This window comes from Pempheris klunzingeri, chromosome 14, assembly GCF_042242105.1.
Source record: "Pempheris klunzingeri isolate RE-2024b chromosome 14, fPemKlu1.hap1, whole genome shotgun sequence".
NCBI classification, from domain to species: domain Eukaryota; kingdom Metazoa; phylum Chordata; class Actinopteri; order Acropomatiformes; family Pempheridae; genus Pempheris; species Pempheris klunzingeri.
The window spans coordinates 375,807-387,698 of NC_092025.1; the positions used below are offsets into that span (position 1 = coordinate 375,807).

General features: G+C 46.6%; 4 protein-coding genes across 4 annotated transcripts in view; 1 reads left to right on the plus strand and 3 right to left on the minus strand.

Annotated features, from left to right (window-relative positions):
* Positions 1-10,128, minus strand: part of dhrs11a (dehydrogenase/reductase 11a) — a 48,761-nt gene extending 38,633 nt beyond the window's left edge. Inside the window, exon 1 of the mRNA XM_070843167.1 lies at positions 10,122-10,128. Within this exon, the coding sequence (XP_070699268.1) occupies positions 10,122-10,127 (6 nt within the window). The 5' untranslated portion in view covers position 10,128. The remainder of the gene's footprint in view (positions 1-10,121) is intronic.
* Positions 702-2,996, minus strand: znhit3 (zinc finger, HIT-type containing 3). The gene is made up of 5 exons (XM_070843696.1): positions 2,867-2,996; positions 2,254-2,285; positions 2,085-2,150; positions 1,629-1,706; positions 702-1,483 (listed from the first exon to the last, which is right to left on the minus strand). The coding sequence occupies exons 1-5, from the start codon at positions 2,932-2,934 to the stop codon at positions 1,290-1,292; spliced, it is 438 nt and encodes a 145-aa protein (XP_070699797.1). The 5' UTR covers positions 2,935-2,996; the 3' UTR covers positions 702-1,289.
* Positions 3,670-4,765, minus strand: LOC139212671 (nuclear protein 2-like). Its single transcript, XM_070843170.1, has 2 exons — positions 4,357-4,765; positions 3,670-3,983 (listed from the first exon to the last, which is right to left on the minus strand). Exon 1 carries the CDS (start codon positions 4,607-4,609, stop codon positions 4,379-4,381), a length of 231 nt encoding a protein of 76 aa, XP_070699271.1. The 5' UTR covers positions 4,610-4,765; the 3' UTR covers positions 3,670-3,983; positions 4,357-4,378.
* vkorc1l1 (vitamin K epoxide reductase complex, subunit 1-like 1) lies at positions 4,959-11,524 on the plus strand. The gene is made up of 3 exons (XM_070843169.1): positions 4,959-5,388; positions 8,207-8,316; positions 10,079-11,524. Exons 1-3 carry the CDS (start codon positions 5,165-5,167, stop codon positions 10,303-10,305), a joined length of 561 nt encoding a protein of 186 aa, XP_070699270.1. The 5' UTR covers positions 4,959-5,164; the 3' UTR covers positions 10,306-11,524.
* The last annotated feature ends 368 nt before the right edge of the window (positions 11,525-11,892 follow it).

Here is an 11,892-nt window from a genome sequence, read left to right on the forward strand (position 1 = left end):
CATCAGACACACAGCAAAGAAGCTCTTGTCAACCATTTGTGGAATATGTGTCCCACTCATAGACGACAGTGAAGAGTGTGTGGCTGGTGATTATGATGGTATCAGTGAAGAAACTGTTTTTAAATGAGTCTCTGTCCCTGTCTGGAGAACTGTAATCACATCAAACCAGAGGACTGCAGGTTTTTATCTCATCGTTTCCTCTTTGGAACGTCTGTTGATCCAAGTATTGGGCCTTTGACAAGTGCCTTTCTTTAAATCTTCACTCGAATCCCAAACGGGCTGTTGTTACACTGTGTGTATGTATTTACGGGTGATAATTTACGTGACAGATTTACTTTGGGTGTAAAAACAGTTTGAGTGTGATGTATGCTGGGTGAGGAAAAGCTAACTACGCAACTATTGCACACGTTAAGCACATATTGCACATTAGAACCACACGCCTGCTCACAGGCAGCCACAGATGGACAAAGCACCGTGAACAGGCAGCCACAGGGAAAGGATGAACCTGAACCCAGGTTCATTCACACTGCTGCTTTCTTTGATAAAGGGTCTTTATAATCTGCTAAATGTTCAACTAAACCACTTTCAGTGTGGATTTTAATTTGCTGCAGTCCAAAGCGTCAGTACACGTACTGTATGACATACCAAAGTCCTGTAACACTTTGTGTGGGAGAACAAGCATCTTGTTATAGCCATCAAGTTTTATTATATTCAGAATTTTAATATTTAAATCATCTTTTTGCTATCAGTGTTGTAAAGACTCCATGTAACTTAATGCTGATGTTTATTCTCCTGGCTCTTCATCACATTACCAACATGGACAGCATATTGCATATCTTCATTTACTCGCTAAATGATTCCTTTTCCAGCAATAGAGTCACTGAAATCTGCATACTCTGTTTTTGTCAGTGGTACCAAGGGATCAGTGTGCAACAACTTGAATTATGTTCATATTTAAATCTCTGTTTTGTTGAAATAAATATCGGTGTTAAATGTTCCTCTGATGTCAAACTTTGTTTACATGCGATGAGCCAAGTCACTCTAGTTAACTGCACTATAAGGCCTCCAGTGCTGACTCAGGAATCCACAGTTGGAAAACAACCCTAACTTGAACCTTACATACACACACACACACACACACACACATACAGCCCAGGACAGGACGTTAGATTAAGAAGAATGACAGGAGCCCTACAACATGTGTGGCACAGTGTGACTTATTCCAAAACATTTTGTATAAAAAAAAATAAAGGAACCTTCCTGTTAAAACACTACGATCAAAACGTGTTTCACAAATCACAGGTGTCACTTGATGCGGTTTCATTTTCTACAATTTTCAAACACTGATCTGAAAATTCACAAAACAGAGGCTCCTGCATGGCAGCCTTCATCGCGCGGTCTTTGCTGTGTGCACTGTCAATGGAGCGTAATAACTGTCTCAGATGGGGGTTACACAGAAGATCTCTCAGCTCTTTCGACTGACCTGTAGAGGAAACAAGGAAAACATCATTTCTGTGTAAATGTAAGTGTTGGATAAAGGAATATTTGACATGATGCTGCTGCCAATAGTGTTGAAAAAGAGAAACGAAAGGGTTTAGAGCAGACAAAAGGTAATGTTGGATTAATACCTAACAGCTGGAGCCTCTGCAGGGGAACTTTGTCAGTGATGTCGTCTTCGTGCAGAAGATCGTCAACAGTCCACGGCTCTGCAAAGACGGTAAAAGGCACACAGGGCATCAGAACTGTGAAGGCTGAGCTCTGTTGGTATCTGTCAGTTCATCTCTAGTCCAACGTTTAACCAACTTTAATTAACACAAATGTTCCCCGGCACTTCTGGGGTGCAGCTTGTCCTGCCCTCTCTTTACCTCAGTGTAATGTGGAGAGAGAAATGCATGCTGGACATTCTGGATCATCACAGTCATTTATTGCTTATTATTGTAGACAGTAATTGCTCTCCTGTTACTCTCATAACTAAATGAATAAGGTAAGGTGTATGGTGCCCACCTATCATAGGTGTTGCTGGCTGATTTGGACACAATACACAAAGAAACAGAGTCACAGGCATGAAGAGAGACACAACATACCGGTGTGGATGGCATCCGTGGCTTCAGGATGAACTGGTGCAGGCTGCTTAACAGGAAGGCAAGTGTCTGTGGTGAAGACAAAGAAACCAGTGGGTCAGTGGACACGGAGCAGCAGTGTGACCACAGCTTGACTGAACATCACCAAAATACTGTGATCAAGCTCATTTACCTTTATGCCTCTTATAACAGCCAAGTGAACAGCTGAGAGAGAAAAACAATGATTAGGACTAATTTATCAAGCAGATCCTACAGAATCCCCCACAGACCCACAGTGACATTAGACTACGTGCCATCAGTCTAGAGAGGGTCGCCTGGGTTAATAAGCAAACACGTGTGTCCTCATTTACCAGAGTGAAATAATGAATGGAGCCATTAAACAGCCCCTGGTGTGATGTACACAGTGGGCACGGTGACCTGTGGAGTCAAATGGTTTGGACCCACGTGGTGTTGATATCCACAACAGTTTTCAGGTGTAACGTTCAGGGCACCGTGAGTGAGCGACATGTCCGGTCAATGGGTTTTCATGTTGTTCTCCAGTTTGAATAAACAGCTACAGGCGCCTCCACGTTTCAGTGTTCAGGAAGTAATGTCACATTATCGTCTCAGTAATCTAGCTGCAGCTCTTATGGGACAAGGCTGCGCTACTACCAGGGCAGCAGTAATGCTCCTCCTCAGTAAAGACTCCTCTGACTTTAACATGACCGGCCTCACGTGTCGACAAACAGCGTTAGCAGCAGTTAGCTGGAGGCTAGCTAGCTAGCTAGCTGTTTAAAGGGACTTACTATCTCATCTTGCACGCTGGACATCTGTACTTCGGTGTCTGTTCGCTGCACACACTGCATATCTGCATTCTGGCGAGTAAAAAACAAAGAACAAGTTGGTCTGTTTGCTAGCAGCTTGTAATGCTACAAACACGAGGGCTACGGAAGGAGTGATGTCAATTCCGGTTCATCAATTTGTCCTTCAAAATAAAAGATTGTAAATTTACCTAAGGTTCAGACAGCACACCAGCACCGATTTAATGCAAACACTGCCAAGCATTTCCAAGCCTCCTCTTCAACTTAAATCTTCTGCATTTATTGATATAACTCTTTTCAATCACTACAGTGGACATGGCACAACCTGCAGATGCAGATATGTTGAAACATCAGTCCTTAGTCATCACCACACAGGAAAAAAGACTCAGTAAGAAGCCTTGCAAGTCAAGTGAAACTGCCACACCAGTAAAATGATTATTTAACTTTAGATACAACACACACAAAAGATGTCGAGCCAGTAGGCCATATCCCTGAGCATTTCTGAAATGGGTGCTGCTCGGCCTTGGTGTCTGGATGTGCGTGGCACTCCTGTACAGATGTGTGAACAGCAGCCCTCCTTCCCCCTGAGAAAATAAACTGGACACAGACAGGAAGGAGTAATTCAGAGCTGGAGCTGGAACATAGTTTGGTTTATTGATCAAGTAAAGTAAAATGAGAGGACAGAGGGACAGATAGCCCCCTTAACAGAAGTTAACCAGGTGTATTAAGACAACTAGAGATTGTTTTTATCATCAGTCATGAGCAAGAGAAATGAAACGATCCAACGGTTTGGTTAACATCAGTTTTTTATTGAATCAGAACACGGTACAACATGTCTTTGCACCCACAGACACGACTACATCTATCTCTATATGCTCATCAGGTACACACCACTGGCCTACATAGCTCAACACAGACTACTCGTGCACAGCTGTAACGTGAGAGCAGGAGGTCCTGTTACGGGGTAAAACATGGAACGGAGAGCTGTCTGGTGACTGATCAGAGGGCACGCTCCCGGCGTCACAGCTCCATCCACCGGGTCAGGGAGGGCAGACACACACTTGGCCACGGTCAACATCAGGAATCCAACTGGTGTTGGGATCTGTGAGGGAAACACAACCAAAGGCTTGTCACAAAGCGTCATTGTCACCTGCAGGGTGTTCTCCCAGCTCAGCATTTGGTCCATGAAATGTCAGGAAACAATGGAACCTGTCCACAAGCACACGCTGACACCACCCACTCACTTGTTTTGTGTGACTAGCAGTGTAAAGATGGACACACCAGGGAAAACAGGAAATACTACTATGCTGGCCTGGGGGGGGGATGGGGGGTATAAACAGCAGCACAGCACGGACACGGTGGTTTTCATCCTCATATTAAAAGTCTGGCTGGCACAGCAAAGACTGGCAGCAGCAGTGGGGAGGCCGGGGGTGCAGGGTGGGGGCAGGGTGGGGGCTGTCTCCCAGCTGTGTCACCTGTAAACATGGAGCGAAGCCATCAGGACGACGAGCTCTTGGTTCTCCTCCGTTTCATCTGGCTGTTGTGAAATTTCTCCGCTATCTTCCTCTCGTGGCCGGCGGGACAATGGCGGTTGGTGTTCAGCTCGATCTCCCTCTTGGTTCTGCCTTTGCCGCACGCGTGGCACGAGTACTCGCGCAGGTTGTAATAGTCGTATTGGTCGTAGTGGGCCTCCTCGAAAGAGACGAACCTGTCCATGTCTGTAGCCATCAGGAGCCGGGGAGCAGAGCAGCTTCTGACCGGAGCCTCTCAGCGAGTAAACACATGATGTCACCCCGTGTTTATATACACGGAGTCACGTGACGGCGGCTCGTCCACTCAGGGCGCGTGGACCGTGGCTTCAGGGAGACACCGCTGTCCTCACTGTCATGTGTGCCCCCCCCCCCAAAGGTGTCTACTGTCTCTGTGCATGTTGCAGTGAACCGTGTCTGAGGAGGACAGACCCCTGCTGTCCGCTCTTAAAGGCTTTGTACTGTCCTATCAGAGTGACGTGGGGGCCCACGGCACGTGTCTGTGACACGGAAGTACTCATCGGTCCCGGTGATCTCCCGGTGATCTCCCGGTGATCGCCGTCTGCTCCCCACAGTCCGGTGTGAGATAAAGCCCGCCGCCTGTCTCCCCGCACGCCGTGTGGGCGCAGCCTCAGCCGGGTCCTCCGCCCGTACAGCCGGGTGCTCCCGGGCTCTGCGGCCCGCCCCTCACGGTCTGCCGCGTCCTGACGCTCCTCCACGTCGCAGTCGAGTGTCACAGGCGAACTGCTTGCGTATGTATGCGTGTCTCCAGCAAGGCCAGAGAGTGATGGCGGCGCCCGTCCTGAGAGTGTCCACCCCTCGGTGGGAGAGAATAGCCAGGCTCCTGGTCTGCCTGTTGGGCATACTGTTGTCCCTATATGCCTTTCACGTCGAGAGGGAAAAGGCTCGGGATCCGAGTTATAAGGCTATGTGCGACGTCAGCAGCTCCATCAGCTGTTCAAAAGTGTTCAGCTCAAGGTAATTTGAATTCAGCAAAGAGCGCTCAATGAAGCTGGCTGCTATTGTGGCGACCTGGGAAGGGCTGCGCGCTTCAAACTGTCAGATGCACCCAGCTAGCTAGCTAGCCTGTGCCGGCTACCCTCCACCGCCGCGGCTAAAGGCGGACCGTGCCCGCCGGCGGGCTGCGGGCCGGCTGTCGGTTAAACGAGAGGTCCGGCACAAGTAAACTTTTAGCTTATCATTCAGTGAGCACACCGCCGAGCTACGGAGCTAGCTCGGCGAAGCTAACTTCGCCAGCCGTTAGCTAACGCTCCTTAGCCTGCTAGCTACCAGCACAGAGCCGAGTGCTTTGTTACTTCCCCACCGACAGAGTCGCTCCTCGGTGTGCTTACTGAATGAGGGCAGCACATCTGTGACTCCAGCTTCAGCCCTGAAGTTGACCACGGCTCGCTCACTCTAACGTCCACGCCGCACGAGTGCTGTGGCTGGAGGGAGCCATTCATTCCTCCCACCGAACCGAGCCCCCCTGCTGTCTGCCGACTAGATGTTGACAAGTGTGGTTAACTTCTTCACCTGCTAGCTAGCATAGCTCACGGTACGTGTCACGCTGCTGTCATTAGCTAGCGCTAGTGTCACCGGGCAGTCCGGGGGGGTAGAGCCCTGCACCCCGGCCACCCCGCAGGGCCAGTGCACAGACCGCTCCAGAGGTCAGGGGAGGGGGGCTCTGTGAAGAGTCAGTGCTGCTAGCTCACACTGGTACTAGGTGCACAGACACTGCTGCTGCTGCTGCTGCTGGAGTGTCACCTTAGCCATGTGTCCATCAGAAACAACCCACAGCTGGTCCACTCTCAGAGCAGTGTGGGGGCCACCGGCCCCTGTGAAGCTGCTGATCACCAGCTCCAGTGGGGCTGTGCAGTCCTTAGTGTATGGCGTTAACCCCAATGAGTCCTTGCAGGTGCTGAACAAATACCCAGCAGGACTGGAATGCAACCTGGCAGTAATTACATGTTTGTAGGATGAGTGGGTGAAGTATCGCAGACAGTGCCGCCTTTGTCACCTCAAATGAGCAGTTGTGACTCCTTGTCCTCACAAGTGGCAAAGGAATGACTGAGGGAAACTCTCTCTTAACGAAGAACCCTAGTAGTTTTTGTTTCCAGCAGTCTAATCTCTAATACCATGGAGGACTATGGATGAAGTCCCTACCCTACGTATGGGGACGCAGCCTGTTTTTGTTATTTTATTATGTGTGTTTTGTGCATGCCTCCTCCAGTGCTTATCTGTTTAAGATAAAGCCTTGAAACACTGGCCAGAATGCCTGCTGTAGTGAAAATATTGGACGTCATGACTGTCTGCAATGTGGGAAAAGATTTTGTTAGACACAAGGACAATACGCCTCGCAGGGTAATAAATGAAATGGGACCGCTAAGCATATTGCAAGAGCTAAATGTCGGGCACTGTTATTTTAAAAAATGACTTTAAAGTGGCAACATACTTTACCGCATACTAACAGGCTTTAAAACTCCACTGCCAACTGTTGCTATCGTTCTTTGCAAATATTTTATAGCGTGGTGTTTAAAAGTTGACTTTGCACCCATTGGTTGTCCACACACTTACTCTGAGGCACAGTTAGGCATGTGGTTGTGCTGCATGAGGAAATAAAACAAAGGTGTGAGTTATTGAACCAGCCTCTTATCTCCATGCTCCTGCTGCATAGCCTCTAATTAGACATGAGCAACTTTAAACTGAATTAATTCTGGCTAAAACAGCTTAAAATCATAATAAGAAATGTTGCACACGCAGGGACTTGTTACATTATGCAAGAAATTTAATGTGCACTCAAAAAGAAGCGGTGATATGTTTACTGAATAAGTTGAGTATTTCCGCTGAGTGGAACGGGCACTGTTTTTAAGTGAGCAAAATGAATGCACATCAGTGTTATCTTTTGGTGTGCCGCATGTCTTGAAACAAATCTGTCAGCACATAAAGAATGATGCTGAACTGAACAAACTGAAGACAAACGGCCTCAGAGCGGAGCAAAAGCTTTAGTTTTATTCGGGCTCCACCTAAAATGAGACCTGATGTGTTGCAGAGGTTTAAAGTTAGAGGTGAACAACAGGATGGCGTTAACAGGCCAGCACCTGGGGCTGTGCCAGACAAATGAAATGGCATCCCCTTGAGACAGCGCTTGAGACGGTGTAGGGGTTTCCTTCGAGGGGCTCTCACGCACACCGAAGTACTGGAGTCATGTCAGTGTGATTGTCCGTGGGAGTAAAGAAGACGCTTTCAGTTTTACAGCATTTGTTTTCTCCTCCTAAAAGCCCAGAAGGATTTAGTCAATTAATTGTGATCACGAGAAAATCAATTGTCAGCCCTTGTTTTTGGACATAACAAGGCGTGAGCTCAGAGGCTGGCAAACTGTGACAGTCTTTACTGTTTTGTGGCACTTTAATTCTAAGGGACAAATAAGTTGAGAGAATAATCAGCAGATTAATCGATAAGTAAACGAGAGAACTGCAAAACTAGTAAACTGCAACGAGCAGTACTTTTCTTCAGCACTAAAATGCTTTTCTGTAAACTATAATTTGGCTATCCAAAACCACAGTTTTGCTAAAGCTCAAACCTCACCCAGGTGGTTCTTCAGGTTTCTGAAGAAAAAAGAACATCGTAAAGACCAGCGTCTAACTGCTGTATGTTGGCTCTTTAAAAAAATCTCATCTCCTCTGTTGTAGTCAAACACTTTGGGTGATTCAGTGTGTGTGCTTTGCCACAGTTTCCTTCTGTACTCCTGAAATAACGCTGTAACCGCCTGCTTTGCTGATGTGTTTGTGTGCCTTAGGTGGGGGCGAGGATTTGGACTCTTGGGCTCAATTTTTGGAAATGACAGCGCACTGAACCAACCCAACAGTGTCTACGGAATCGTCTTTTATGCCTTTCAGCTCCTACTAGGTAAGATGTCAACTCATCTGTTAGTTCTGCAAATTCAGGTGACGAATCTCTGAAGCCACTGTGGGAGCAGCTAGTTCAGATGCAACACTTTTCCTTCCTCTGTCACGGCTATATTTGTCCAAAGGTGACTCACATGACACTGACATCATGTGCAGTGGCCATGGATGAATACAGTGATGCTGTTAAATGTGAGGCTCTTTGACTGCAGCGATAACTCACTGTTGCAGTGTTTGCTCCAGTCTGGTTGTGGCGTCAACAGTTCAGAGGGATCCTAAGCACTTGACGCCATTTTCCCTTGGGTGACTCTCACAGCCACGCCCCCCTCCCCTCCATACGTTGATGGAGTTGCTGAGTCAGTCACGCTGGTTTGACATGTTTGCCTGCTGAGTGGCCTGTAGGCTCGCCTGGCCACCTGGCGCTGGCACAGAACAAGAGGTCCTTTTAGCCACAGCAGCTACCACTCGTTTGACTAACACAATAGCAGCCCAGTTAAGGCAAACTGCTACAGCGGGTCAAGATTTCCATATTAAAGGAATGGCCACTGGCTTTCAGAACTCTCATTATTCCCGCAGCCCTGGGCCGGCCAATACTTGTGAGTAGGCACGACTCCAGAATCTGCATAACCGAGGCTCTAATCTCGGATTAATGCCAGCGTACAGTATGGGACTACCGTCAAAAAGGACTTAACTGTAGACTCAAATGTTCTTATCCACATGAATCAATGCTATATTTTCCTTTATGTCTTTCCTTCATGGTGCTTCAGGGTCATGGAAAGGAAAGCAGTGGGCAGAATAGATCAAATCCTCTGTCGTGCCTCGTGTCATTTTGTATGGCAACATGGAAAAAGTTACGATGCAGTTCATTTTATGGAAATTCATTTCAGAGACGGTGAACATCCAGACAGTATTGTGTCTTTTGGATTGTCCAGCACTGTTACCCACAACAGGCCAATACAGCCAGAGATAAGAGTTACAGGGCACAGAGGTCACGGAACAGTCTTTGAGAAATCGATCGTCATACTGCCCACCCGTCAGAGCGTCCTCTGGTCATCTGCCATGCTAAAAGGCCTCCGCTGTGTCTGGTAGTGACTGATGTGGCACTCGGTGGCAGAGGAAGTACTCAGATAGAAACACTGTCACTGTTAGGTAATTATCATTATTGAAATTGTGTAAATCATTGATTCTAACCGCAGACTCGTATTAAACCGAGCACATGAACAGCTGTCTGTGTTTTTACAGCGAGCATGTGCAGTTTATTCAGTGGGACTTGAGCATGTGCAGACATACCAGAGGCTGCTTAGCTGGGTGCTCTGCCAGCAAGAGAAACCAGCACCTTACTGTTTTAGCTTAGGTATGGAACAGCCTGCATTTTTGGAATAACTGATCAAATTGAGGCATCGTAGGGTCACGATATGAAACATGAGTCAGACCGAAGGGAAAGGATGAGGTGCATCACATAATTGTGGTAGAAAGCGAGAATCTTCTACCCTCTAATGTATTATTTAATAGTAATTTTAAGAAACCTAATCAAACCTCACAAGCACAAACACTGAGGAAAGTGCAGCTCATGTGACAACAGAGCAACACGGCCAGTCTATTCAGTGTTTAAGCTGAATGTCATCACGAGGATGCTGGTAACATAAATGGAGAACTGTCTGAAAAGAGCAGACACATCAGGTTGCTTGTTTTTTTCCCCAAGGTTGTGTTTTCTTTTTCTTCTTTCAGTTCTTTTCCTAAGCTTTAGTCTGTGTTTCTTGCCGTAGGAATGACTGTCAGTGCAATGGCCGCCCTTATTCTCATGACGACATCCATCTTGTCGGTGGTGGGTTCGCTCTACCTGGGCTACATCCTCTACTTTGTCCTAAAGGACTTCTGCATCATCTGCATCACCACATACGCGCTGAACTTCATTCTCTTTATTCTCAACTACAAGCGACTGGTTTACTTGAACGAGGCCTGGAAGCAGCAGCTCCAGGCCAAGCAGGACTAAGCTGTCGGGAACGGCAAGGAAAAAATATGACAAACAAACGACAACAACGACAAAAAAGAAAAAAAGAAAAAGAAATGTGACCTCTGAACATCTGACTTGCCACCAGGAGACCTTGCTTCCAAACAATGTTTATTCTGCTGTGTGTTCAAAAAAATGAAGAAATTTAACTTAAATGTTGGGCCTGACATCTCAATGTTGCAAACACGGAAGGATTTGTAAGTGAAAGGTGATTTTCTTTTAATTTCTTTTTCCTTGTTTAACATTGTACTATCTTAAGGAAGGGAGTGTGTGTGTGTGTGTGTGTGTGTGTGTGTGTGTGTGTGTGTGTGTGTGTGTGTGTGTGTGTGTGTGTGTGTGTGTGTGTGTGTGTGTGTGTGTGTGTGTGTGTGTGTGTGTGTGTGTGTGTGCACATCGACCCGAGCAAGCAGAGGCAGAAGGCCACAGTACAGAACGATGGAGGACCGCTCTCTTTTGAACAAAAAGGATCGCAGAATGGAAGAAAAACAGGACATTAAGAGGGGGTTTACTTGAAATGGTTAGAGAGGTCCTATTACTGCACAGCGGATCTGCACTAAAACCTGGAGCCGTATAATAGGTCCCGAAATTAGAAAAACACTCATTAGGTCATCATACAGTTTGCAGATGAGGTTGTATGGCGGGGCGGGTGGGGGGCAAAACAATTAACATTTATACAGATTAGTTTTGTTTTTTTCATGTTTACACTTTGTAGTACGTTTCTTTTGAAAAGGACCACTAAAAATAAACAGGACAATGTGAGATATTGTGTGTAGATCAGTCAGATTGTTTGTTTTGCAATTCTGTAAATAGCTGCTGAGCAATATTCCAGGCTAGATTGTGATTTTAGTGTCGACACAAACCTTTTAAGGAAAACAAAAACGACAACAAAACAGGAGAAGACGCCAGTGAATCTGGAACAAGGAGTGATGGAGGTCGCGGTTTAGGTGGATGAGTCTGAAGATGTGCGTGGGGACATCTTCCGTCCTGTAACCCTGGTCAGGCATGCAGTTCAGAGTTGGGTGGATTTCTTTGTCGTAAGTGGTAATTGTTTCATCTGAAGCCACCGACACAAGTCTTTCAAACGGAACTATTGGTTCTTTTCACCAAGTTTGCATAAGGGCACCCTCACTTTTTTGTTGTTGTGTGAAAAGCATTCCTGACCGCCACTCAAGTGGGATCCATAAAGACTTATGTGCCTAAAGGAGTGTTAAGATGAATTTCCCTTCTTCTTCTTCTTCTTTTTTTTTTTTTTTTTTTTTGAGGTTTTGGATGTGGGGGGGGGTAATGTCAAGTTAACACCAGTTTTGCTCGTTTTTCTCTCACAGGTCCAAGGCTTTATTTTTAATGATCACAGTTTTGTAAATGATGATACCAGTGAAGTGTTCCTCCCTCCCTAATAGAGTCTCATGAGGTAGCAAAGGCTGCTACACTGTGATTGTCTGCTCAAGGGTAGAGTGGCCTCGTGGCAGAAGCATCTCTTATCTCGCTGTCTCAGTTGCGTTCACGCTCATCTGGCTTTTGTTTGCTGTCCAGCCTCTATACATTTGATGTCAACTGAACAGTAACGGT